The 25,371-nt window shown below is 43.8% G+C and overlaps 1 protein-coding gene across 1 annotated transcript in view; it reads right to left on the reverse strand.

The window, feature by feature from the left end:
- Positions 1-25,371, reverse strand: part of mcph1 (microcephalin 1) — a 378,761-nt gene that overhangs the window by 295,311 nt on the left and 58,079 nt on the right. The window contains exons 8-9 of the mRNA XM_085996458.1: positions 22,301-22,402; positions 2,985-4,367 (exon numbers count right to left, since the gene is read on the reverse strand). Of these exons, the coding sequence (XP_085852584.1) occupies positions 2,985-4,367; positions 22,301-22,402 (1,485 nt within the window). The remainder of the gene's footprint in view (positions 1-2,984; positions 4,368-22,300; positions 22,403-25,371) is intronic.

Consider the following 25,371-nt stretch of genomic DNA (forward strand, 5'->3'; position numbering starts at 1 on the left):
AGTTTAGCGCCTGGCGCCAATTCTCGCCTCCAACTGCAAACTTGGCTTTAATCGCCCCTGTAGTTGATTGGAGCGCTAAATCAGGCGCTACACACCTCTCTTAAGGCGCAAAGGCTGAGGAGCGAGGCGCTACCTCAAAGCGCTGGCGACGCTCATGTGATGTCAGTCAGCAATGGAACACAGACACAATGGCACCGGCCAATTCTTAAAGGGGAGGGTCGCTCTTGCTCTCCATCCACATCCTGCTCGTTGCAGCCTTGAATCTCGGCCTGGAGAGACCTGTACATCAAATCTGCTGGAAAGAACAATGGAGAGGCCCAGGGAAGGAGCTCAGAGTGCAGCCCCCAGTCTCTTCTAAAATCAATACTAGGAAGGGCAAAAATTAAAATGAACCTGCAAAGTGCTGCTCAGTACCCAAAACTCCTTCACACAGCGTTGAATCTCTCCAGAAGTCTCTCTCTCTCTCAGAATGTGTGGTGCAAAAATGTCACCAACAAAAAAAGGCAGGAAGCGGTCGCCTTTAAATAGCGCTCCCCCAGTCCCTTCCTGACTGCAAAACGCTCCCCTCAACCTGTCGTTGCTAGCGGCAGGCGGTAAGGCTGGGGGCGCCACTCAATATCCGGTCCGGGGCACTATTGGGGCGTTGCACACTCAACTGACGTCACGATCTGCCGGTAATGTTTAACACTGCCGCAAAATGTCTAGTTAATTTCGCGAGCGGCGCAAACATTGCCGCACACAGGCGCTAGTTACTTTGCGCCCCATTAGCGCCCTCTTAAGGCGCTAATGGGAGGCGCAAACCAACTGAATTTTTCTGCCATAGTGCTACCTACAGGTGTAATACTGTTAAAACCTTGAGATTATTTGCAGTTTTTAATATATAATGTTTGGAGTTGGCAAATAAACTGTATAAATTTTTACACTTTTTTCCAGTGGTATTTAACATGAAACAACAATTCCAAATGATTAACCTCTAACCTGCGCAGTTTGCAGCTTCACTGGCTAAAACTATATCCAGAAGAAATACATTACAGGTAATGGAAAAGTATAAAACTAATTACTGTTTAGTAAAAAACTGACTGCATGAAGAAAATCTGATGGCAACTGCTAATTAAAGTCATAAAATTTTATTTTTTGGTTATATTTACATTCACTTTGATCACCATGCAATTAAAAACTTGATCATTCACATTCAAACTTCACCTTCAAAGAATACTCCAAGGAACTGTTTAGTTGTCAGAAAAAACAAACAGTAATTCTGAATTCAAAACAGTTACCAACCTACTTCGGATTTAAATTGGAACAATTCTTCCCACTGCTCAGGATTACCATCTTCCACCCCAATATTGGTCACCCACACTCATAACGCACACATTTCGGGCTCCTCTCCCTTCTGTAGCAACACATTGACGCAGCAAGTTTTTATGCCGCCAAGTGCAGCAACTGGGTTTTAAATTATAATGTCATATTTACACAATTTCAAAGAGTGTTTTTTGCTCACAATTTAAAGGCTGGGATACTACAACCTTCCAATAGCCCAACCTTGATTTCTCGTGCGGTACAATGAGAGACAGAAGGAACAGCACTGAATCTGGGCACAGGCAGCTGATAGTGGCAACGGAATGGGCAGGAGTTCAGGGTGGAGGAACAAAGGACAATTGGGGTCTGTCAAATGAGGGTGAAGGTAAATAGGGCGACAGTTTATAGTATATAGGTATTACAGCACAACTGTGAGGTGAAGCAAGTAAGAATAAGACCCTAGCTACCATGATGGCGCATGATGTAATTTAAATATTACATTTTAAAAATAAAATTAGTTGAAAAGATTGAGTAGAGTTGTCATTTGGAGATACCTACGGTTTTTCAAATTAGTTGTTAGAACACTACTGCTTCTCAGTATCCCATGATAGAGATGGAAAAAGTGTAAAACAATAGACAGGGTGCTTGTTCCCAATTGCTATGCAGTGACCTCTACTGGAAAGTGCTTGAGTAGGCACCAGACCAGGCACTTTACTCTTTGCTGGGCTGTTGGATAAAGTCAGCATATTATCCTACAGCTCTGACACCTATTTGGAGATCCCCAAACTGTCCTAAACAAGTTCAACAAAAGAGAACACAAGAAGAACCAAAAGGCTTCTCAGGCATATCTGGCAGAGAAGTAAAGAGTTATCACTGAATTACTAACAAAGGGGAAACTACAAGACTGCTATCCTAAGCTTGGCTGACTAAATTAGGTATTTTTAAAATTTATATTTTCTGAATTGCTTCATTCGAAACATTTTAATCCACTTTTTGATTGGTCTGTCAGCTGATTTTCACTGCTGAGGTTTGTACTCCCACCACCCCCACCCCCGCCCCCTCCTCCAAATAAAATATTTTGAATTCCTGATCAGTACTCTGGAGTATCCTTTAAAATCAAGCCTTACAAACACAGTGTACACTTACTTTATAAGTCACCTATAATATAAAATAAACTGTTAGAGTGTTGGAGGGGAACCATAAAAGCAATTATCTGGTCCTGAAAGGTGAATGTTATATGTTGAGTTAATACCAAATCTTCCTGGCCCAATAATTCTCATTACAGTGCCCCTTAAAGTATCAGTGAATACTGTTGTGCTAAATTTATCAACCTCAGAACTTGTCTGTATTAAGCAATTACAAGAAAAAAAACAAGCGACTTCCTTCTATAAAAACATTAAAATAAACATCATAGAACTAAAACAATCTGCTCTTTTTCAGGTTGACAATACAAATCATGGTGGGACTTGTTATGCTTTCAGCTTTGCATCGGCAAAGGTTTGGGAATAGGTCATCCACCTTGCGATAGAGTAAAGAATTAGTTCTGATCAGACAGATAGAACTCGAGTCCAGCTGAAGCAATCGCCACTATTTGGCTAGCAGATCTTACCACCTTGTAGTAATAATGGCAGAAAGGAGAAGCAATTTTATTGCTTTGAGGAAGTATAATCAAACCAATCACATACTTCGACTGGATGTATTAAGTTGATTATCTTCCACTTCGCTGCCAATGCTTTGTAATCTTGAGAGGTCCTTAGATAATTTGTCCTCTTGGTTGCACTGCTTCTTTTCCATTTCAGTTTGCTCCTTATTCAACTGATCAGTGAGCTTTATAGAATTCATAGAGTTGACTTTTGTTTCAGTGTGTAAATTTGATGAAGGTTTTATTCCTTTACTGTGGTCACAAAGATAAGTCAGTGTCGAGTCATCTGAAAGTAAATCCAGCTTTCTTTCTTCATTACTCTTGTGCAGATGTGGTACGTTTTTCTCAGACAGTTTATTATTTGACAATTCCTCCGATTCATCAAGAAAATGTTGAAGTAGTTGTTGTCTATGAGATTTCCTTTGGTTATGAGTTGCAGCAGCTGATGGCTGATGTGCAACATTGTTTTTATCGTGGTTATTTTTGCCAACCAGTGCAACTGCATTCAAAGGTTCATAATTATTAGTGCGGGCACTGGATTGCTCAGCAGTACTGAGATTTGCAATGCCTCTCGCTCTTTTTGTTCTATCTGTAGAATTTTGTTGATTCAATTCTTGTGATTTTCTCTTCTGCTTAACACTTCCAAAAATGATTCGAGGTGGACTTGGTGATTCAGGTGGAAGCACGCCTAACGAAGTGCTCAGCTTATTTTGACCTTTCAAATCGACACGAGAAAAGAAATCCTCATACACCAGCATGTCCTCTTTAATAGGCTCGTCATTAGGGACACTGCTTGGAAAATCTCTCGCTTTAAAGAAATCATTTCCAGTTGGTTTTAAGTAAACAAACTGGTCTTTATATAATTTTCCATTTTTCTTTGAGCTATTCTGATTTTTCTTACTTACAGAGGCAACATTTGGTTTCAGAGGTGAAGCATTATTTTCATAATGTGCACTAGATATGGAGCCTGTTTCTGCAAGATCACATTCTTTCGCAGTGCTGGTTGCCTGTGCTGGAGGTGGTAATTTTATATTTGTGTCGCTAATAGTATTACAAGGTTTAAGGTCTTCTGTTGCATTGTTCAAAGTTCCTACACCTTCTCCTTCAGAATATTTGTCTTTCCTTTTCACATTACATGAGCTTGTTGATGCTCCATCATCATGAAGTGAAGCCAGAGTACTCCTTTTCTTTGGCAAATGTAGTTTTATTTTAGGGACTGTTGTCTTACTTCTTTGCAGTGAGGTTTTGTTGATCAAATCGTTGTTAGATGAGAACAAATGTATACTCTCAACACAAGGCTCAGGCCTGGAATGTTGATCCATTTGTCCTTCGTAAGCATCTCTTAAAGGTGGAGTCTTGCTTTTGTGAACAAAGCTTCCACAAGGATCATTAATCAACACACCTTCTGAATCAACTACATGCTCTTCTGTAATAAAACAAAGAACATTATTCTTATATACACTAAGTTACACCACAAAAATATACAAGAAGAAAAAGATTAAGAAATAAAGATACACTATTGTACTACTTTATTATATAAAGGCAACACAAGAAAAAGTAGGAAAAACAAAACTATTACAATGAACCATGAATGCACTCCAGGTGATATTGGTCCAATATACATAAATGACCTAGAATCAGTCTAAATGCAAAGTAGTTAAATTAACAGATGACACCAAGCTTGGGCTTGGGGTGGGGTGGAGGAGGCAGGGATTGTGGACTCAGAGGAGGCAGCTAAGACCTTAACATAACAGAGAACCCTCATTTCATAAACCGGCTACTGAAATATCACACAGGCTACATTCACTCAAGTTCTCATCTCTTTACATAAGGCAGAGTGAAAAGCATGCTACTGACACCAGCACACTTAAAAGCAACTGCAGTCTTAGTTTACACAATATACATGAATGAACAGCCGAGTGTAATCAATTTCCCTACACTCCTCAATTATGCAAGGCAATAAAGATGGAACTTTCCAACTCTTTAACATCGACTCATCTTCCCTAGCTAAACATCTGAAGCTAGCTGGTCTAGACTTAAAAAAAAAAATAGGCAAGCTTCTCTGCTGCTATGAGGTGGTGTGTGTGGGGGGTGGGTGGAAAAGCAGATCTTATAGAGACAGAGGGCATGGCTGAGGTACTAAATGAGTACTTAGCATCCTCTTCTCAGGATCAGGATACTGAAACAGTTTGGGTGGAGATAAGGAATAATAAGGGGAAAAAGTCACTAGTGGGCGTAGTCTATAGGCCTCCTAACAGTTGCACCTCTGTTGGTCAGAGTATAAATCAGGAAATAGTTGGGGCTTGTAATAAGGGAACAGCTATAATCATGGGGGATTTTAACTTTCATACTGACTGGACTAATCAAATTGGGCATGGCAACCTTGAGGAAGAGTTCATAGACTGTATTAGGGACGGGTTCCTTGAGCAGTATGTAACTGAACCAACCAGGGGGCAGGCAATCTTAGATCTGGTCCTGTGTAATGAGACAAGATTAATAAAAAATGTCCCAGTAAAGGATCCCCTTGGAATGAGTGACCATAACATGGTTGAATTCCAAATTCAGTTTGAGGGTGAGAGAGTTGGATCTCAAACCAGCGTACTGAGCTTAAATAAAGGAGACTATGAAGGTATGAGAGTAGAATTGACTAAAGTGGACTGGGAAAACAGATTAAAGTGTAAGACGGAACAAGAGCAGTGGTCTACATTCAAGGAGATATTTCACATCTTTCAAGATAAATATATTCCACTGAGGAAAAAGGGGCGTAAAAGAAGACAGCCATCCGTGGCTAAGTAAAGTAATAAAGGATAGTATCTGACTGAAAACAAGGGCATATAAAGTAGCCAAATCTAGTGGGAGGATAGAAGATTGGGAAGCATTTAAAAGCCAGCAAACAATAACTAAAAGATTAATTAAGAAAGGGAAGATAGATTATGAAAGTAAACTAGCAAAAAATATAAAAACAGATAGCAAGAGTTTCTACAGCTATATAAAAAGGAAAAGGGTGGCTAAAGTGAACGTTGGTCCCTTAGAGGATGAGACTGGGAAACTAATGGTGGGGAACATGGAGATGGCAAAGACGCTGAACAAATATTTTGTATCAGTCTTTACAGTAGAGGACACTAAAAATATCCCAACACTGGACAAATAGGGGGCAATGGGGGGGGGAGGAGCTCAACACGATTAAAATCACTAAGGAGATGGTACTCGGTAAAATAATGGGACTTAAGGCGGATAAATCCCCCGGACCTGATGGCCTACATCCTAGGGTCTTGAGAGAAGTGGCGGTAGGGATTGTGGATGCATTGGTGATTATTTTCCAAAACTCCCTGGACTCAGGAAAGGTCCCGGCAGATTGGAAAACTGCTAATGTAACACCCTTATTTAAGAAGGGAAGTAGACAAAAAGCTGGAAACTATAGACCAGTTAGCCTATCATCTGCGGTTGGCAAAATGTTGGAGTCCATTATTAAGGAAACAGTAACAGAGCATTTGGATGAACATAATTTAATAGGACAGAGTGAGCATGGTTTTATGAAGGGGAAGTCATGTTTGACAAATTTGCTCGAATTCTTTGAGGACGTAATATACAGGGCGGATAAAGGGGAACCAGTGGATGTAGTGTATTTGGACTTTCAAAAGGCATTTGAAAAGGTTCCACACAAAAGATTACTGATCAAGATAAAAAATCACGGGATTGGGGGTAATATACTGGCATGGGTGGAAGATTGGCTATCTAACAAAAAAGAGAGTTGGGATAAATGGTTTGTTCTCGGGCTGGCAATCAGTGACAAGTGGTGTTCCGCAGGGGCCAGTGCTGGGACCCCAACTCTTTACAATCTATATTAACGATTTGGAGGAAGGGACCGAGTGCAACATATCCAAGTTTGCCGACGATACAAAGATGGGAGGGAAAGCAGTGAGTGAGGAGGACATAAAAAACCTGCAAAAGGACATAGACAGGCTAAGTGAGTGGGCAGAGATTTGGCAGATGCAATATAATGTTGGAAAGTGTGAGGTTATGAACTTTGGCAGAAAAAATCAAAGAGCAAGTTATTAGCTAAATGGAGAGAAACTGCAAAGTGCTACAGTACAAAGGGATCTGGGGGTCCTGGTGCATGAACCACAAAAAGTTAGTATGCAGGTGCAGCAGGTGATCAGGAAGGCCAATGGAATCTTGGCTTTTATTGCAAGGGGGATGGAGTATAAAAACAGGGAAGTCTTGCTGCAGTTATACAGGGTATTGGTGAGGCCACACCTGGAATACTGCGTGCAGTTTTGGTTTCCATATTTAAGAAAAGATATACTTGCTCTCGAGGCGGTTCAGAGAAGGTTCACTTGGTTGATTCCGGAGATGAGGGGGTTGACGTATGAGGAAAGGTTGAGCCTCTACTCATTGGAGTTCAGAAGAATGAGAGGCAATCTTATCGAAACATAAGATTGTGAGGGGGCTTGATCGGGTGGATGCGGTGAGGATGTTTCCGCTGATGGGTGAGACTAGAACTAGGGGGCATAATCTTAGAGTAAGGGGCTGCCCTTTCAAAACTGAGATGAGGAGGAACTTCTTCACTCAGAGGGTAGTAAATCTATGGAATTTGCTACCCCAGAGAGCTGTGGAAGCTGCAACATTAAATAAATTTAAAACGGAGATAGACAGTTTCCTAGCAGATAAGGGAATTAGGGGTTACGGGGAGAGGGCAGGGAAGTGAACGTGAGTCTAGATTCGGATCAGCCATGATCCTATTGAATGGCGGAGCAGGCCCGAGGGGCCGTATGGCCTACTCCTGCTCCTACTTCTTATGTTCTTATGTAGACAGATGCTGCCAATGTAGCAGTAAAGGAGGAGGCAGTAGTGATATTGGAGGGTAAAAATAAAGGAGGTACTTAAAAGGTTTATTTCTTTGTATGGGGGTTTGGGGAAGGTAAGAGGACAATCTAATCTTATACAGCAGATATGGAAAAAGAAAAAAGTTAAATGTTGCATTCTGCAGCAGGTAAAAAGAAATCCATCATGCAGCAGGAAAAACAATCAAACTGCATAGATTTGTTTTCACAAACTACTGTGTGTGTGTTGGAATTCTGAAAAAAAATTTCAATGCTTCCAGAAGTTTAATAATATTGAAAGGAACAGAGAACATCAACAAGGTGATTTTGGAATTTGGGGCGCTAAGTTACGAGAACAAACTTGCAGAGACTGAAGCTGTTTTTGTTGGAGAAAATAAAATTGAATGGAAATATGATCTAGGTCTTTAAAATGCTAAGAGACACAGATGATATAGATCAGGCTATCTGACCTAAACCATGAGCACAGAACTAAAGGATGCAAGTTCAAAATTAACAAGACTCAAGCGAGGCTAGAGATGAGAGGAATTTCCCTCTCAAAAACTGGTGAAAATGTGCAAGAGGAACCCTTCAAAAGCAGTCGATAGAATATTGAAAAATTCCTTCAGAAAGAGAGTTGGAACTGGGTTTGGGTATTAATTAAAAGAATAAGCACAGACTTCATGGGACACGGTTCTTTTACTGATAACATCTGGTCAGTAAGGAATTGTCTTCTTTGAAAGACAACCAGTTAGGCATGAATAATGACATTCCAAAGGTTGCTTGATTAACTTTGGGGAGAATGTGTGTGAATCTTCCTTCAGGAGATTAAAAAAGGGGAGAAGATTCCTTGAAAGGATTGGTTGCAGGATGTATGTGTAAGCAGTATATTATATGGGTTGAATGGCTTTACCCTTGTTCCATGTTTTATGTTTCTTGCATTGTTTTTATACAAGTACGGCCACAAAATTTGGCTCTGTAGCGCGCATTGTTTGGGAGCTAAGAGTGCCATTTTGATTCCAAAATGGTGTCCGCAGTGCGTGCACACAATCCTGGAGCGGGCTGCATCGGACGCCATCTTGGGTAGGGCGTTAGCACGGGCACAGTGAGCATGTGCCGGAAGTATGCAGATTGTGACGTCAATCAGTGTGTAATGCTAATTTGACACAAGCGGGGCCATTCTGGAGCTCAACGCTCCAGCTAATGCCCTCTCTGAAGCCCACACAGCTGAACACGCGTTCAGCAGCAGGAAGGACCCCACACCAGCGCTATTAAAAGAGTTCAGCAACTACTTGCAGGTTAGTTGCTGATTGATTTCTACAGGCTCTTGCTACTTTTATAGAAATGTTTGGTGGTTTCTAGAGTTATGTTAAGTTGCTAAAGTCTACAGGGAGTGGTGTGGCAGGTACTGAAGGACTTTATCCTGACTTCAAGGGTCTGCACAGACCACCTGCTGCCAGACATGGGCGCACTAGTAAGCATTTCCCTTGAAGTCAATGGAAATCAGGGGAAAACTCTCCACTGGCTGGAGTCATACTGAGCACAAAGGAAAATGGTTAAGGTTGTTAAAGGCCAATCATCTCAACCCTCAGACATCGCTGCAGGAGTTCCTCAGGGCAGTATCCTCGGCCCAACCATCTTCAACCACTTCATCAATGACTTTCCCTCCATAACGTCAGAAGTGGGGATGTTCACTGATGATTGCACAGTGCTCCGTTCCATTCGCAACAGACGCCAACTAAACACCCTTGTGCATTCCCTTAGCGCCTTGTCTTGCGTGTGCCTCTGCCTGTCCTACTTCTCCTACGCAGTGCTCACAGTGCTACCCCATGGCTGGTGGAAGGCAGCTGACTATCAGTGGGAGTGACTGCAGATGGCCCTGGAGAGTGATCTCAAGCAGCTCTGGGCCTAGAAGGCCTGGATTCCAACTGCACCATCTCAGCATGGGCAGCAGCAGTCTGGGCTGGCTGGCTGACAGGCAACAGCAAGGGCACTGGCGGAGTGCGAGTGCGAATCCCGTCATCCTGAGAGAGCACAGCAGGTTTGTGTCCACGGAACCACTGTCACACCCCCGGGGCGGCGCCTCAGCAATCCTAGTAATCTGTTGGAGGACCGATTGCTGGACTGCTGTGACACCCTGCAAGTTGATGCTCGACTCCTCTATGCTCCACTTTGCATGCAGGCTTTCTGGCAGGCCTGCCAGTGCACCAAGCATTTCATTGTGCATAACCATCAGCCTTCTTCTGTAGCCTGCCTCATCGAAGTGCTCATCTGAGTCCTCTGCAGCAGAACTCGTGTGTGACCTTGCCCTCCGGGGAGCTGGCTCCTGTGCTACCCTTACCCCCTGCCCTGGCTGCAGGCCACTCATGCACGGTGTCTCACCACGTGTAGATCTCACGTCTAAGCTAGCCTCTAAATTACATAGAGTGTGAGTATCTGAGCTGGTGGCTGCGAGTGTGAAATTGAGTAATGGTGCTGTGTCTTCATCATCATTGCCTTCCTCCTCTTCCAACTGTTCCTCTTCCAGCACTGCCTGGCCAGGTTGCAGTTCTTGGGTATCTGAAAGGAGAAAGGCACAAGGGTAGAGTTCAATGCAGGGAGCGGGGAAAGTAACAGGTGAATGCTTACATTATCTGCAGCTTTTAAATCAAAAGACATTGAGGGATGAGGAGGAAGTGGGATGTCAGGAGGATTAACATAGAAACATAGAAGATAGGAGCAGGAGTAGTATATTCGGCCCTTCGAGCCTGCTCCGCCATTCAATGAGACCATGGCTGATCATCCAAATTCAGTACCCTGTCCCTGCCTTCTCCCCATATCCCTTGATCCCATTAGCCTTAAGAAATATATCCAACTCTTTCTTGAATATATTTAATGAACTGGCCTCCGCCGCCCTCTGTGGCAGAGAATTCCACAGGTTCACCACTCTCTGGGTGAAGAAATTCCTCCTCATTTCAGTCCTAAATGGCTTACCCCTTATCCTTAGACTGTGACCCCTGGTTCTGGACTCCCCGGCCATCAGAAACATCCTTCCTGCATCTAGTCTGTCCAGACCTGATAGAATTTTATAGGTTTCGATGAGATCCCCTCTCAATCTTCTAAACTCCAGTGAGTATAAGCCCAATCGACACAATCTCTCCTCATACGTCATTCCTGCCATCCCAGGTATCAGCCTGGTGAATCTTCGCTGCACTCCTTCCATGGCAAGAACGTCCTTCCTCAGGTAAGGCGACCAAAACTGCACACAATACTCAAGGTGTGGTCTCACCAAGGCCCTGTACAACTGTAGCAAGACATCCTTGTTCCTGTACTCGAACCCTCTTGCTACGAAGGCCAACATACCATTTGCCTTCTTAACCGCCTGCTGCACCTGCATGTTTACCTTCAGCGACTGGTACACAAGAACACCCAGGTCTCTTTGCACTTCCCCTTCTCCCAATCTATTGCCATTCAAATAATAATCTGCCTTCCTGTTTTTGCCACCAAAGTGGATAACCTCACATTTATCCACATTATAGTGCATTTGCCATGTTTCTGCCCAATCACCCAACCTGTCCAAATCGTACTGGAGTTTCACGACATCCTCCTCACAGCTTACCCTCCCACCCAGCTTTGTGTCGTCTGCAAATTTGGAGATATTACATCCAATTCCCTCGTCCAGATCATTAATATATATTGTGAACAGCTGGGGTCCTAGGACCGATCCTTGCGGTACCCCACTAGTCACTGCCTGCCACTTGGAAAACGACCCGTTTATTCCAACTCTTTGCTTTCTGTCCGCCAACCAGTTCTCTATCCAAGTCAATATCAATAAGTATGAGGATGCCGCCATCTTCGATGGTTTCAGCCCCGCTGCTCGCCACAGGCTCAATGATGGCAACCACTGTCTCGTCCATCAGGGTAAGGTCATGCAGGCACGTCTGTCTCCCGCTGCCTCCGGTTATACGCCAACTTGTCCTGCAAGAGAGAGGGAAGTGTTTCAGTGAGTGTGGTGCAATCTGTTTGGCTGATGCGCCTGTCATGGTTGACTAGCTGGTAGTGTGTGCAAGCTATGAGATGTAGGTGTGAGGCTTGCAGCAGTGGTAAATTAGTGAGGGTGAGGTGAAGCTATGAATGTGAAGTGTGAGTCGTGATTGATAGAGATTGTTGGTAGGTGAGTGATGGGGGTGTGGTGCATTGAGCAGTGCGTGAGGCTAGTGGTGCAGTTGGTGGGATATGGCATTTGAAGATGAATTCACTGACCTTAACCACTCGTGTGAGGTCACTGAATTTCTTGTAGCACTGTATCCAGGTCCTTGGGGCTTGACGGACACGGTTATCTGCTCCCACTGCCTTCACATGGATAGGTGACATCTTGCCTCCTGTCCACCTCCTCCACCAAGGCCTCCAGTGCAACGTTTGAGAACCTTGGGACACGCTCTCTCCCCTGTTGCACCATTGTTCAGTTTTCTTCTTGCTCTGAGTCTCATCCACAAAGAGTTCCAGCTCCTGCTCCAGCCACAATGCACCTCCCCTTTAAGTGGTGCAGGGTGGCTTTAAGTAGTGCTAGCCTCGCACAAACATGGGCCCCTTGCTGAGGCTAAACACGCTGTTGAGTGGTTGCACGCACCAATCATTTAAATTAGCAGGCAGCACGAAGTCTGCATGCTGCCTGCATCAGAAGTAACGTGCATTGTTCATCGAAAAATTGCAACGTTAATCGTGCATCGCGATCCCTGCGTCAGTTTTCAGGGGCTATCGAATTTAACCCCTGTAATTTTCAGGCATTCAGCATAACATAATAAATATAGTAAAGCATGTTAAAGGTATTAGAAGCCCCTCATTCTGTTAAAGTTGTGACATGTTCTGGCTTCAGTGCAATTAGATGTTAGGAATGTTCTGCTAATAGATTAAACAAAATAGTCAGATGCAAGATTATTGCAGGACGTGACTGTGCAAGTGGAGCTCAGATTATTCATAACTGAAAAATCAGTCAAGTTTCCAACTATCTTCTGCTTCGATAAATTTTGCAAACTCTTTGTATCTTAGATTATTCCGTAAATTTAAAAGAAAACATTCTTAAAACACAAAATCAACTTCTCAGGCCACAAATGTATAATGTTATTGCTTACTGTAACTGAGTAATCCAGAGGTGTGGCAGCTGGGGAATTTAAATTCAGTTAATTAAATAAATCTGGAATAATTACCAGTATCATTAATGATAACCTTGAAACTATCGGATTCTCGTAAAAACCCATCTGGTTCACTAATGCCCTTTAGGGAAGGAAATCTGCCGTCCTTACCTGGTCTGGCCTATATGTGACTCCAGACTCACAGAAATGTGGTTGACTCTTAACTGCCCTCTGAAATTGCCTAGCAAGTCATTCAGTTGTAACTAAGCGCTACGAAAAACAATAAAAAGAATGAAACCTGACGGACCACCCGGCATCGACCTCGTCACCGGTTACGGACACGGCAACGACATACCAGTTGACCCTGCAAAGTCCTCCTCACCAACATCTAGGGACTTGTGCCAAAATTGGGAGAGCTGTCCCACAGACTAGTCAAGCAACAGCCTGACATAGGTATGATTCTGTGAGTATGACTATCAGCCAATGTCCCAAACTCCTCCATCACCATCTCTGGGTATGTCCTGTCCCACCGGCAGGACAGACCCACCAGGGGTGGCGGCACTGTGGTATACAGTCGGGAAAGAGTGGCCCTGGGAGTCCTCAACATTGACTCCGGAACCCATGAAGTCTCATGGCTTCAGGTCAAGCATGGGCAAGGAAACCGCCTGCTGATTACCACCTACCGTCCTCCCTCAGCTGATGAATCAGTACTCCTCCATGTTGAACACCACTTGGAAGAAGCACTGAGAGCAGCAAGGGCACAGAATGTACTCTGGGTGGGGGACTTCAATGTCCATCACCAGAATTGTATTCCACCACAATCTGTAACCTCATGGCCCGGCATATCCCTCACTCTACCATTCCCATCAAGCCAGCGGACCAACCCTGATTCAATAAGGAGTGTAGAAGAGCTTGCCAGGAGCAGCACCAGGCCGTACCTAAAAACGAGGTGCTAACCTGGGGAAGCTGCAACACAGGACTACATGCATACTAAAACGCGGAAGCAGCATGCTATAGACAGGGCTAAGCGATTCCACAATCAACGGATCAGATCAAAGCTCTGCAGTCCTGCCACATCCAGTCGTGAATGGTGGTGGACCATTAAACAACTAACAGGAGGAGAAGACTCCATGAATATCCCCATCCTAAATGATGGTGGAGCCCAGCACGCGCGTGCAAAAGACAAGGATGAAGCGTTTGCAACCATCTTCAGCCAGAAGTGCCGAGTGGATGATCCATATCGGCCTCCTCCTGAGGTCCCCACCATCACAGAAGCCAGTCTTCAGCCAATTCGATTCACTCCACGTGTTATCAAGAAACGGCTCCGCGCACTGGATACAGCAAAGGCTCTGGGCCCCGACAACATCCCGGCTGTCGTGCTGAAGACTTGTGCTCCAGAATTAGCCGCGCCTCTAGCCAAGCTGTTCCAGTACAGCTACAACACTGACATCTATCCAACAATGTGGAAAACTGCCCAGGTATGTCCTGTCCACAAAAAGCAGGACAATTACCGCCCCATCAGTCTACTCTCAATCATCAGCAAAGTGATGGAAGGTGTCATCGAAAGTGCTATCAAGCGGCACTTACTCACCAATAACCTACTCACTGATGCCCAATTAGGGTTCCGCCAAGACCACTCGGCTCCCGACCTCATTACAGCCTTGGTCCAAACATGGACAAAGGAGCTGAATTCCAGAGGCGAGGTGAGAGTGACTGCCCTTGACATCAAGGCAGCATTTGACTGAGTGTGGCATGAAGGAGCCCTATTAAAACTGAAGTCAATGGGAATCAGGGGGAAAATTCTCCACTGGCTGGAGTCATACCTAGCACAAAGGAAGATGATTGTGCTGGTTGAAGGTCAATGATCACAGCCCCAGGACATCGCTGCAGGAGTTCCTCAGGGCAGTGTCCTAGGCCCAACCATCTTCAGCTGCTTCATCAATGACCTTCCCTCCAACATAAGGTCAGAAATGGGGATGTTCGCTGATGACTGCACAGTGTTCAGTGCCATTCACAACTCCTCAGATAATGAAGCAGTCCATGCCTGTATGCAAAAAGACCTGGACGACATTAAGGCTTGGGCTGATAAGTGGCAGGTAACATTCACGCCACACAAGTGCCAGACAAAGACTATCTCCAACAAGCGAGAGTCTAACCACCGCCCCTTGACATTCAATGGCATTACCATCGCCAAATCCCCCATTATCAATGTCCTGGGGGTCACCATTGACCAGAAACTCAACTGGACCAGCCATATAAAAACTGTGGCAACAAGAGCAGGTCAGAGGCTAGGTATTCTGCGGCAAGTGTCTCACTTCCTGACTCCCCAAAGCCTTTCTACCATCTACAAGGCACAAGTAAGGAGTGTGATGGAATACTCCCCACTTGCCTGGATGAGTGCAGCTCCAACAACACTCAAGAAGCTCGACACCATCCAGGACAAAGCAGCCCACTTGATTGGAACCCCATCTACCACCTTACTGCAGCATCTCGCCAAGGCTTCTCTGGCAGCACCTCTCAAACCCGCGACCTCTTCCACCTAGAAGGACAAGGGCAGCAAGTGCATGGGAACACCACCACCTCCAAGTCACACACCATCCTGACTTAGAAGTATATCGCCGGTCCTTCATCGTCACTGGGTCAAAATCCTGGAACTCCCTAACAGCACTGTGGGAGTACCTTCACCACACAGACTGCAGCGGTTCAAGAAGGCAGCTAACCACCACCTTCTTAAGGGCAATTAGGGATAGGCAATAAATGTTGGCCTTGCCAGCGACGCCCACATCCCATAAAAATGAATTTTAAAAAATTAAAAAATTACCTTATTTTTATTTATGTCTTTTCTTAGATTTACCCCTGCTTATTTTTCTCTCTCTCAAACAGAATGCTCTTTCTTGGCTTATTTTCTCTCTTCCCTCCAACTTGATTCTTTCCTTTGAGACTTGTTTTCTGTCGTGAGCCTTACCCCTTGCTTATTCCATTTCTGCCCTCCCCCATCCATTCCAACTTCTCTACTTGCATGTCTAAGGCACGACAGATGGGTGGCACAAAAGTAATTCAGTCAACAATGAAGGAGGCAAAATAAAATGCTGCATAATGTCTTTAGAGCAAATCTTTCCCACAGGTGCATTCTGGGCTTTTTCCATAGCCCTGGAAAATTTCTCAATAATTCGGTCAATGTACAAACAAATTAACATTGTGTAAACAATGCATCACACAAACTGAGGAAATTCATATTTGGGTCACTCTCTGTTACAAGTGCACTGAAGAAGCTCTCCAGAGGTCTATAATTAATCTGAACTGAAGGAAATAATAAATCAATTATTACTTGAACAGCTGTTATTAATTTACTTAACTGAAGTAAATATCCCAGAGCAGTTTGTATGCTCAAAACTTAGTAGTTTTTGCCACAAAAATGGTGCTAGAGCACAGCGTTAACACCAAAATTCAATGGTTATAGGGAATTCAATAGTCAGGGAGACAGTCAGGACTTTCTGCAACTACCGACATGAGAACGCTGCCACTTTGGCACCATGGTAAAGGACATAATTGGGTGTATACTACAGGCCATGAAATAGTGGGAAGGAGATAGAGGAGCAAACTTGGAGGACAATTACAGAAAGATGCAAGAACAATAGAGTAGTGATAATGGGGGATTTCAATTATCCGAATATAGACTGGGATAGTAACAATGTCAAGGGCAAAGAGGGGGAGGAATTCTTGAAATATGTACAAGAGAACTTTCTTGATCAGTGTGTTTCCAACCCAACGCAGAAGGAAACAGTGCTGGATCTACTTCTGGGGAATGCAGTGGGGCAAGTGGAGCATGTTTCAGTGGGGGGTGCATTTGGGGAACAGTGATCATAATATCATCAGGTTTACAATAGTTATGGAAAAGGACAAGGGACAGTCAAGCTTAAAAATACTTAACTAGAGGATGGCCAATTTCAGTGAATTAAAAAGGGATCTGGCCCAGGTGGATTAGAATAAAAAATTGGTAGGCAAAACAGTAGTTGAACAATGGAGATCTTCAAAGAGGAGATAGTTCCGGTACAGAGTAGACACATTCCCACGAGTGGGAAAGGAAGTGCATCCAAAGCTAGAGCACCCTGGAGGACTAAAAGTATGGAGATTATAATGAAACAGAAAAAAGGGGCTTATAACAACTGTAAGGTTGCTACTTCAGTAGAGAACTAAGCTGAATATAGAAATTTCAGAGGAGATCTAAAAAAGAGGGGAAAAGAGAGAGTATAAGACTAGATTAGCGGCCAACATAAAAAGGAACCCAAAAATCTTTTATAAACATGTAAATCAAAAAAGAGTGCAAGGATAAACCCAGCAACGACAGGCCAGTCAGTTTAACCTCGGTGGTGGGGAAGATTTTAGAAATGATAATCTGGGACAAAATTAACAGTCACTTGGACAAGTATGGATTAATTAAGGAAAGCCAGCACGGATCTGTTAAAGGCCAATCGTGTTTAACTAATTTGATCGAGTTTTTTGATGAGGTTGATGAGTGGGTTGATGAGGGCAATGCGGTTGATGTGGCGTACATGGACTTCCAAAAGGCGTTTGATAAAGTGTCACATAATAGGCTTGCCAGCAAAGTTGAAGCTCTTGGAATAAAAGGGTCGGTGGCAGCATGGTGGCATAGTGGTTAGCACTGTTGCCTCACAGCGCCAGGGACCCGGGTTCAAATCCGGCCTCGGGTGACTGTCTGTGTGGAGTTTGCACATTCTCCCCATGTTTGCGTGGGTTTCCTCCGGGTGCTCCGGTTTCCTCCCACAGTCCAAAGATGTGCGGGTTAGGTTGATTGGCCATGATAAAAAAATTGGCCCTTAGTGTTAGGGGGGAGTAAATACATGGGGTTACGGGGATAGGGCTTGTGTGGGATGGCTGTCGGTGTGGGGACCGGGTGCTAGGGTTTGGATGATCAGCCATGATCTCGTTGAATGGCGGAGCAGGCTCGAAGGGCCGAATGGCCTACTCCTGCTCCTATCTTCTATGTTTCTATGAAATAGGCTAAATGACAGGAAACAGAGAGTAGTGGTGAATGGTTATTTTTCAGACTGAAGGAAGTGGTGTTCCCCCGAGGTCGGTACTAGGACCACTGCTTTTCTTGACTTAGATTTGGGTGTACAGGGCACATTTTCAAAATTTGCAGATGACACAAAACTTGGAAGTATAGCGAACAGTGAGGAGGATAGTGATAGACTTCAGGAGGACAGAGGCAGGCTGGTGGAATGGGTGGACACGTGGCAGATGAAATTTAACGCAGAAAAGTGCGAAGTGATACATTTTGGTAGGAAGAACTAGGAGAGGCAATATAAACGAAAGGGTACAATTCTAAAGGGGGTGCAGGAACAGAGAGACCTGGCGGTATATGTGCACAAATCGTTGAAGGTGGTAGGGCAGGTTGAGAAAGTGGTTAAAAAAGCATATGGGATCCTGGGCTTCATAATTAGAGGCATAGAGTACAAAAGCAAGGAAGTTATGATGAACCTTTATAAAACACTGGTTAGACCTCAACTGGAGTATTGTGTCCAATTCTGGGCACTGCACTTTAGGAAGGATGTGGAGGCCTCAGAGAGGGTGCAGAAAAGATTTACAAGAATGGTTCCAGGGATGAGGGACTTCAGTTACATGGAAAGACTAGATAAACTGGGTTTGTTCTCCTTAGAGCAGAGAAGATTGAGAGGAGTTTGATCGAGGTGTTCAAAGCATGAGGGGCTTAGACAGAGTAAATAGAGAGAAACTGTTCCCATGGCGGAAGGGTCGAGAACCAGACGACACAGATATAAGGTGATTGGCAGAAGAACCAAAGGCGACAGGAGAAACTTTTTACGCAGCGAGTGGTTGGGATCTGGAATACACTGCCTGAGAGGATGGTGGAGGCAGATTCAATTGTGTCTTTCAAAAGGGAATTGGATAAGTACCCGAAAGAAAAAAAATTGCAGGGCTACAGGGAAAGGGCGGGGGAGTGGGACTAGCTTTAGTGCTCTTGCAGAGAGCCTGCACAGGCTCGATGGGCTGAATGGCCTCCTTCTGTGCTGTAACAATTCTATGATTCTATGAAATAGTAAAAGGGTAGGCAAAGGAAGGGTAGGGCCGATTAGGGACCAAAAAGGAGATCTTCTTGTGGAGGCAGGGGGAATGTCTGAGGTACTAAATGAGTACTTTGCATCTGTCTTCACTAGAGAAGAGGATGCTGCCAATATAGCAGTAAAGGAGGAATTTTGGATAGGATAAAAATAGATAAAGGAGGCACTTATCATAGAATGATTACAGCACGGAAGGCGGCCATTCGGCCCATTGAGCCCATGCCGGCTCTCTGCAAGAGCACTTCAGCTAGTCCCACTCCCCCGCACTTTCCCCGTAGCCGGGCAAATTTCTTTCCTTCAAATACTTATTCAACTCCCTTTTGAAAGCTGTGATTGAATCTGCCCCCACCACCCTTTCAGGCAGTACATTCCAGATCTTAACCACTCGCTACGTAAAAAAGTTTTTTCTTACGTCGCCTTTGGTTCTTTTGCCAATCACCTTAAATCTGTGTCCTCTGGTTCTCGACCCTTCTGTCAATGGGAACAGTTTCCCTCTATCTACTCTGTCCAGACCCCTCCTGATTTTGAAAGGTTGGCAGTACCCAAAGTAGAAAATTCCTGATGGGATGCATCCTCGGTTACTGAGGAAAGTAAAGGTGTAAATTGCAAAGGCTCTGGCCACAATATTCCAATGCTCCTTGGACATAGAAACATAGAAGATAGGAGCAGGAGTAGGCCATTCGGCCCTTCGAGCCTGCTCCGCCATTCAATGAGATCATGGCTGATCATCCAAATTCAGTACCCTGTCCCTGCCTTCTCCCCATATCCCTTGATCCCTTTAGCCTCAAGAAATATATCCAACTCTTTCTTGAATATATTTAATGAACTGGCCTCCACTGCCCTCTGTGGCAGAGAATTCCACAGGTTCACCACTCTATGGGTGAAGAAATTCCTCCTCATTTCAGTCCTAAATGGCTTACCCCTTATCCTTAGACTATGACCCCTGGTTCTGGACTCCCCTGCCATCCGAAACATCCTTCCTGCATCTAGTCTGTCCAGACCTGACAGAATTTTATAGGTTTCGATGAGATCCCCTCTCAATCTTCTAAACCCCAGTGAGTATAAGCCCAATCGACACAATCTCGCCTCATACGTCATTCCTGCCATCCCAGGTATCAGCCTGGTGAATCTTCGCTGCACTCCCTCCATGGCAAGAACGTCCTTCCTCAGGTAAGGTGACCAAAACTGCACACAATACTCAAGGTGCGGTCTCACCAAGGCCCTGTACAACTGTAGCAAGACATCCTTGTTCCTGTACTCGAACCCTCTTGCTACGAAGGCCAACATACCATTTGCCTTCTTAACCGCCTGCTGCACCTGCATGCTTACCTTCAGCGACTGGTGCACAATAACACCCAGGTCTCTTTGCACTTCCCCTTCTCCCAATCTATTGCCATTCAAATAATAATCTGCCTTCCTGTTCTTGCCACCAAAGTGGATAACCTCACATTTATCCACATTATAGTGCATTTGCCATGTTTCTGCCCAATCACCCAACCTGTCCAAATCGTACTGGAGTTTCACGACATCCTCCTCACAGCTTACCCTCCCACCCCCCATGAATTGGTGCCAGAGGACTGCAAATGTTACAACCCTGTTTAAAAAAGGGGAGGGGGATAAACCCAAGCCAGGCAGCGGTGAGGAAACTTTTAGATACAATAATCCGGCAAAAAATTAATTGGCACTTTGAAAATTATAGGCTAATAAATAAAGATCAGCCCAAATTTTTTAAAGGCAAATTGTGTTTGACTAACTTGATTGAGTTCTTTGATGAAGTAACAGAAAGGGTTGATGAGGGTAGTGCAGTTGATGTTGTGTATATGGACTTTCAAAAGGCGTTTGACAAAGTACCACATAATAGACATGTAAGCAAAATTAAAGCCCATGGGATGAAAGGGGCAGTGGCAACATCAGGCATGATCTCATTGAATGGCGGAGCAGGCTCGAAGGGCCGAATGGCCTACCCCTGCTCCTATTTCTTATGCAACATGGATACAAAATTGGCTAAGGGACAGAAAGCAGTCAGTAGCGGTGAACTGTTATTTTTCAGACAGGAGAGACGTATACAGTGGTGTTCCCCAGGGGTCAGTATTAGGACCACTGCTCTTTTTGATATATATTAACTTGGGTATACAGGGCATCATTTCAAAGTTTGCAGATGATACAAAACTCAGAAATTTAGTAAACTGTGAGGAGGATAATAACAGATTTCAGGAGGACATAGACAGCCTGGTGAAATGGGCAAACACAAGGCAGATGAAATTTAACACAGAGAAGTGTGAAGTGATACATTTTGGTAGGTCCTACATTACAACAGTGACTACACTTCAAACGTACTTCATTGGCTGTAAAGCGCTGTGGGACATCCTGAGGTCGTGAAAGGTGCAATATAAATGCAAGTCTTTCTTTCCTTTTAGGAAGAATGAGGGGAGGCAATATAAACTGAATGGTACAATTTTAAAGAGGGTGCAGGAACAGAGAGGCAAATCTTTGAAGGTGTCAGGACAAGTTGAGGGGGCTGGTAAAAAAGCATATGGGATGCTTGGCTTTATTAATAGAGACATAGAATACAAAAGCAAGGAAGTTATGCTGCACCTTTATAAAATACTGGTTAGGCCTCAGTTGGCGTACTGTGTTCAATTCTGAGTTCCACACTTTAGGAAGGATGTCAAGGCCTTGGAGAGGGTGCATTAGAGATTTACTAGAATGGTACCAGGGATAACGGACTTCAGTTCTATGGAGGGACTGGAGGAGCTGGGGTTGTTTTCCCAACAGCAGAGAAGGTTAAGAGGAGATTTGATAGAGGTGTTAAAAATCATGAACGGTTTTGATAGTAAATAAGGAGAAACTATTTCCAGAAGCGGAAGGGTCAGTAACCGAGGACACAGATTTAAGGTGATGGGCAAAAGAACTAGAGGTGACATGAGGATTTTTTTTTTTTACGCAGCAAGTTGTTGCGATCTGGAATGCACTGCCTGAGAGGGTGGTGGAAACAGATTCAATCGTAACTTTAAAAAGAGAATTGGATAAATACTTGCAGGGCTATGGGGAAAGAGCAGAGGAGTAGGGCTAATTGGATAGCTCTTTCAAAAAGCTGGCACAGGTGCAATGGGCCAAATGGTCTCTTTCTGTGCTGTGTGATTCTATGAACTACATCGATCTTGTTTGCAGGCTTCAATAAAACTTCAGCCTTCTATAATACCAGTTCTACTTAAAGATACATTTCCCATCACAGGGATGTATGAAAAGAACCTGAGCATTGACGGTTTTAATTAAAGATCATTAAAATTCAAATAGCTCAAGAGATATATCTTTTAATTCACTTGCCTGCAAACAGTGTTTTTCTTGTTGCTGATGGAGATTCCCCAAGAGATGGTTGGCAAAGAGAGGCAGCAGAACCTGATATTGTCAATTGAGAATTTTGGGAAGCTAAAAAAGAAACATGCATAAGCAATTTACATTTAACCCGATAGTTGTGTGCACTGCAGAACAGTTTAAGAGACCCCAAATTTAAGTTAAACCAACACACAAAAGGCTACACATACTGAATATACTGCGAACAATCCAGTAAAATCATTGGCAACTGAGGAAGGTAAAGGGTTCCACAATCTTTTGGCCCGAGGAAAGGATGAGCTGAAGATAAGAACAGGAGGAGGCCATTTCACACCTCAAGCCTTTTCTGCCATTCAATTAGATCATGGCTGATCTGTGCCTTAACTCCATTTATCCACCTTGGTCCCATCACCCTTAATATCTGGCTTAAAAATCAATCAATCTCAGTTTTGAAATTTTCAATTGACCTACCCTCAATAGCTTTTTGGAAGCGTGCTCCAGATTTCCACTACCCTTTGTGAAGTAAGAGAACGCTCAAACAATCTTGATTTTAATACAGTGAGGATGAAGGGAGGAAATATTTGTAACGCATCATATTTTCAGCTTGGGAGGTACAAGAGGGGAAAAGTTCAGCAGCACTCACGATAGTAACACTGATAAAATAAAGAGATGCATTGAGGGAGAGATTGGAAACGAGTCATGTGTCAGGAATCGTCTATCAGAAATGAGCTTTTATTTTGTAGCCTGACTAGAAGTGCGAGAAGGGTATTAGAAAGGATCCTCCATACATGGAAGCACTGTTCAAGTCTTGGATTGAGAGTTAAGAATCATCATCATACTTCGCAATCTAGAGTTAAGAATTATTATGGGGAAGAATAAGCGCTTGGAACCAAAAAGTGTATCAAGGTTCTTAGAAACAGCATTAGCAATGGAGATGTAGGGGTTCCATTTTGGGTCAAAATAGATAGTGAGAAGAAGAATGTTGATAGATGAAGGAAGACTAAAGGTAGAGCAAACAAAAGTAAGTGCTGGTAGCTGCTATTTGGACTTGTAACAGATGAAGAAACACTGTTCTTGGAGGAAAAAAGTAACATTGAATGGCATGAAGATCAAGATTTAGCCATTGCACTGAGAACAGAAGCTGTGGAACTAAAGTAGTGCAATCTGAAATAAATCACTGAAAAAGTATGGAATATCTGAAGAGTGGATAGGATTGGAATGATGAGTGGGCGAAGCCAGCATTATATGGAGGGACAGGGTGGGAGGAGGAAGAGAGTCCTGGGGGATTGTGAATGAATGAAAACTAAGTCAGAGGTTGAGCTATTAACGACAGCACAGACTGAGTGATTCAAGAGCAATCTCCATAGCCATAAACATATTTTAGTGGGAAACCACATGATAGCAACTTCTTTAGGAGTGCCAGAGAATGGTAAGTGAATAATCAAAGTGGTGAAGAGCAGAGTTCCAGATGTGCATCACATAGGCATCAAGACCACCCATGAAATTACTATGCCACAAACCATACCGGCATATGAAACTGCTGGGTGCTATGGTGGGATATTGTTCTCGATGAGGAGCTTAGCTGGGCCAATGCCCTCTCACACTCATAGCTATCTTGTAATCATGGATCCAGCCAACACTTTCAAGGCGACGAGTAATTTTAGCAGCAGCTTGCATAACTTTAGAAACTTAATTAAGGACAATACGGCAGTATCCAAAAGAATCAAGGGGCGTTCACCTTTCTTAAGGACAGGAGGAACATTGAGTAAATATCCAAGGAGAAGGAAAAGTGGAGAGGGTAAAGAGAGACCGTACCACAGGGATAAATTCAGAGGCACACAACTGTGGCTCAGTTGGTATCACTCTTGCCTCAGAGTCAGAAGGTTGTGGGCTCAAGTACCACTCCAGAGACTGCAGCACAAAATTCTAGGTTGACATTCCAGTGGAGTACTGAGGGAGTGCTGCACTGTTGGAGGTGCCGTCTTTCAGAGGAGATGTTAAACCAAGGCCTCATCTGCTCTCTCAGGTGGACATAAAAGATCCCATGACACTATTTCAAAGAGCAGGGGAGTTATCCCCAGTGCCCTGGCCAATATTTATCCCTCAATCAACATCACTAAAACAGATTATCTGGTCATTATCACATTGCTGTTTGTGGGAGCTTGCTGTACGCAAATTGGCTGTCGCATTTCTTATATTTCAACAGTGACTACACTTCAAAAAGTACTTTATTGGCTGTAAAGCACTTTGGGACATCCGGTGGTCGTGAAAGGCGCTAAATAAATGCAAGTTCTTTCTTTCTGTAATGGGAAAGACTCCATCAGGACCCAGAAGTGTTATTATTCTTCACCAAGATCACAGACTTGAAGAAACATGAGCTGTAAAGGTCAGTTTTCTTTTGAGGAAAACATCATCAGTACCATCAAGTTGGAAAAGGGCTGCAAAGGAGGAAAATGTACATGGTCTGTTGAAATGTCCAAGCTTGAATGTCCCCAATGGTCCCTCTTCATTCCAACCCTCTATACGATTATAATAGCAGATACTTATGATGAGAAACATTATTCCCCAAACTCTCTTCTTCCCATTTTCCATTTTTAACTCTTTGATCTATTATTTCGAACTAAAAGGAGAAGTAGCTGCTCTTTACAAATCTGTGCAATTAAGTGGGACACTAAGAGATGCAGAGCATAATTCAGGTTGAGTGATCTTCTGATTTTCTCTAATCTCAGGTTATCACTCACAAACAGATCAGCTGAGATTAGGACTTAATCATGTGAAGAATCCTGTGCATATTCATATCGTAGTACACAGCGATCTGCCACTGTGCTATACACAGAACTGCTTTTACTGGATTGGCAGGAATTTCATTAGAAATTATAAACCAAATTAGAAATTCACTGAGTGGGAAAGGGCTACTGTGTGTACATGACCTGTGCAAGACTTCAGAGCTACAGTTTCTTTTCTTTCCAGTTTTGAAGAAGGGTTCGACCCGAAACATCAACTCAAATTTCTCTCCACGGATGTTGCCTGACCTGCTGAGTTTTTCCAGCATTTTCTGTTGTTAT

Source organism: Somniosus microcephalus, chromosome 9 (genome assembly GCF_052327205.1).
Source record: "Somniosus microcephalus isolate GS21.2 chromosome 9, FLI_Smic_1.0, whole genome shotgun sequence".
Lineage (NCBI taxonomy): Eukaryota > Metazoa > Chordata > Chondrichthyes > Squaliformes > Somniosidae > Somniosus > Somniosus microcephalus.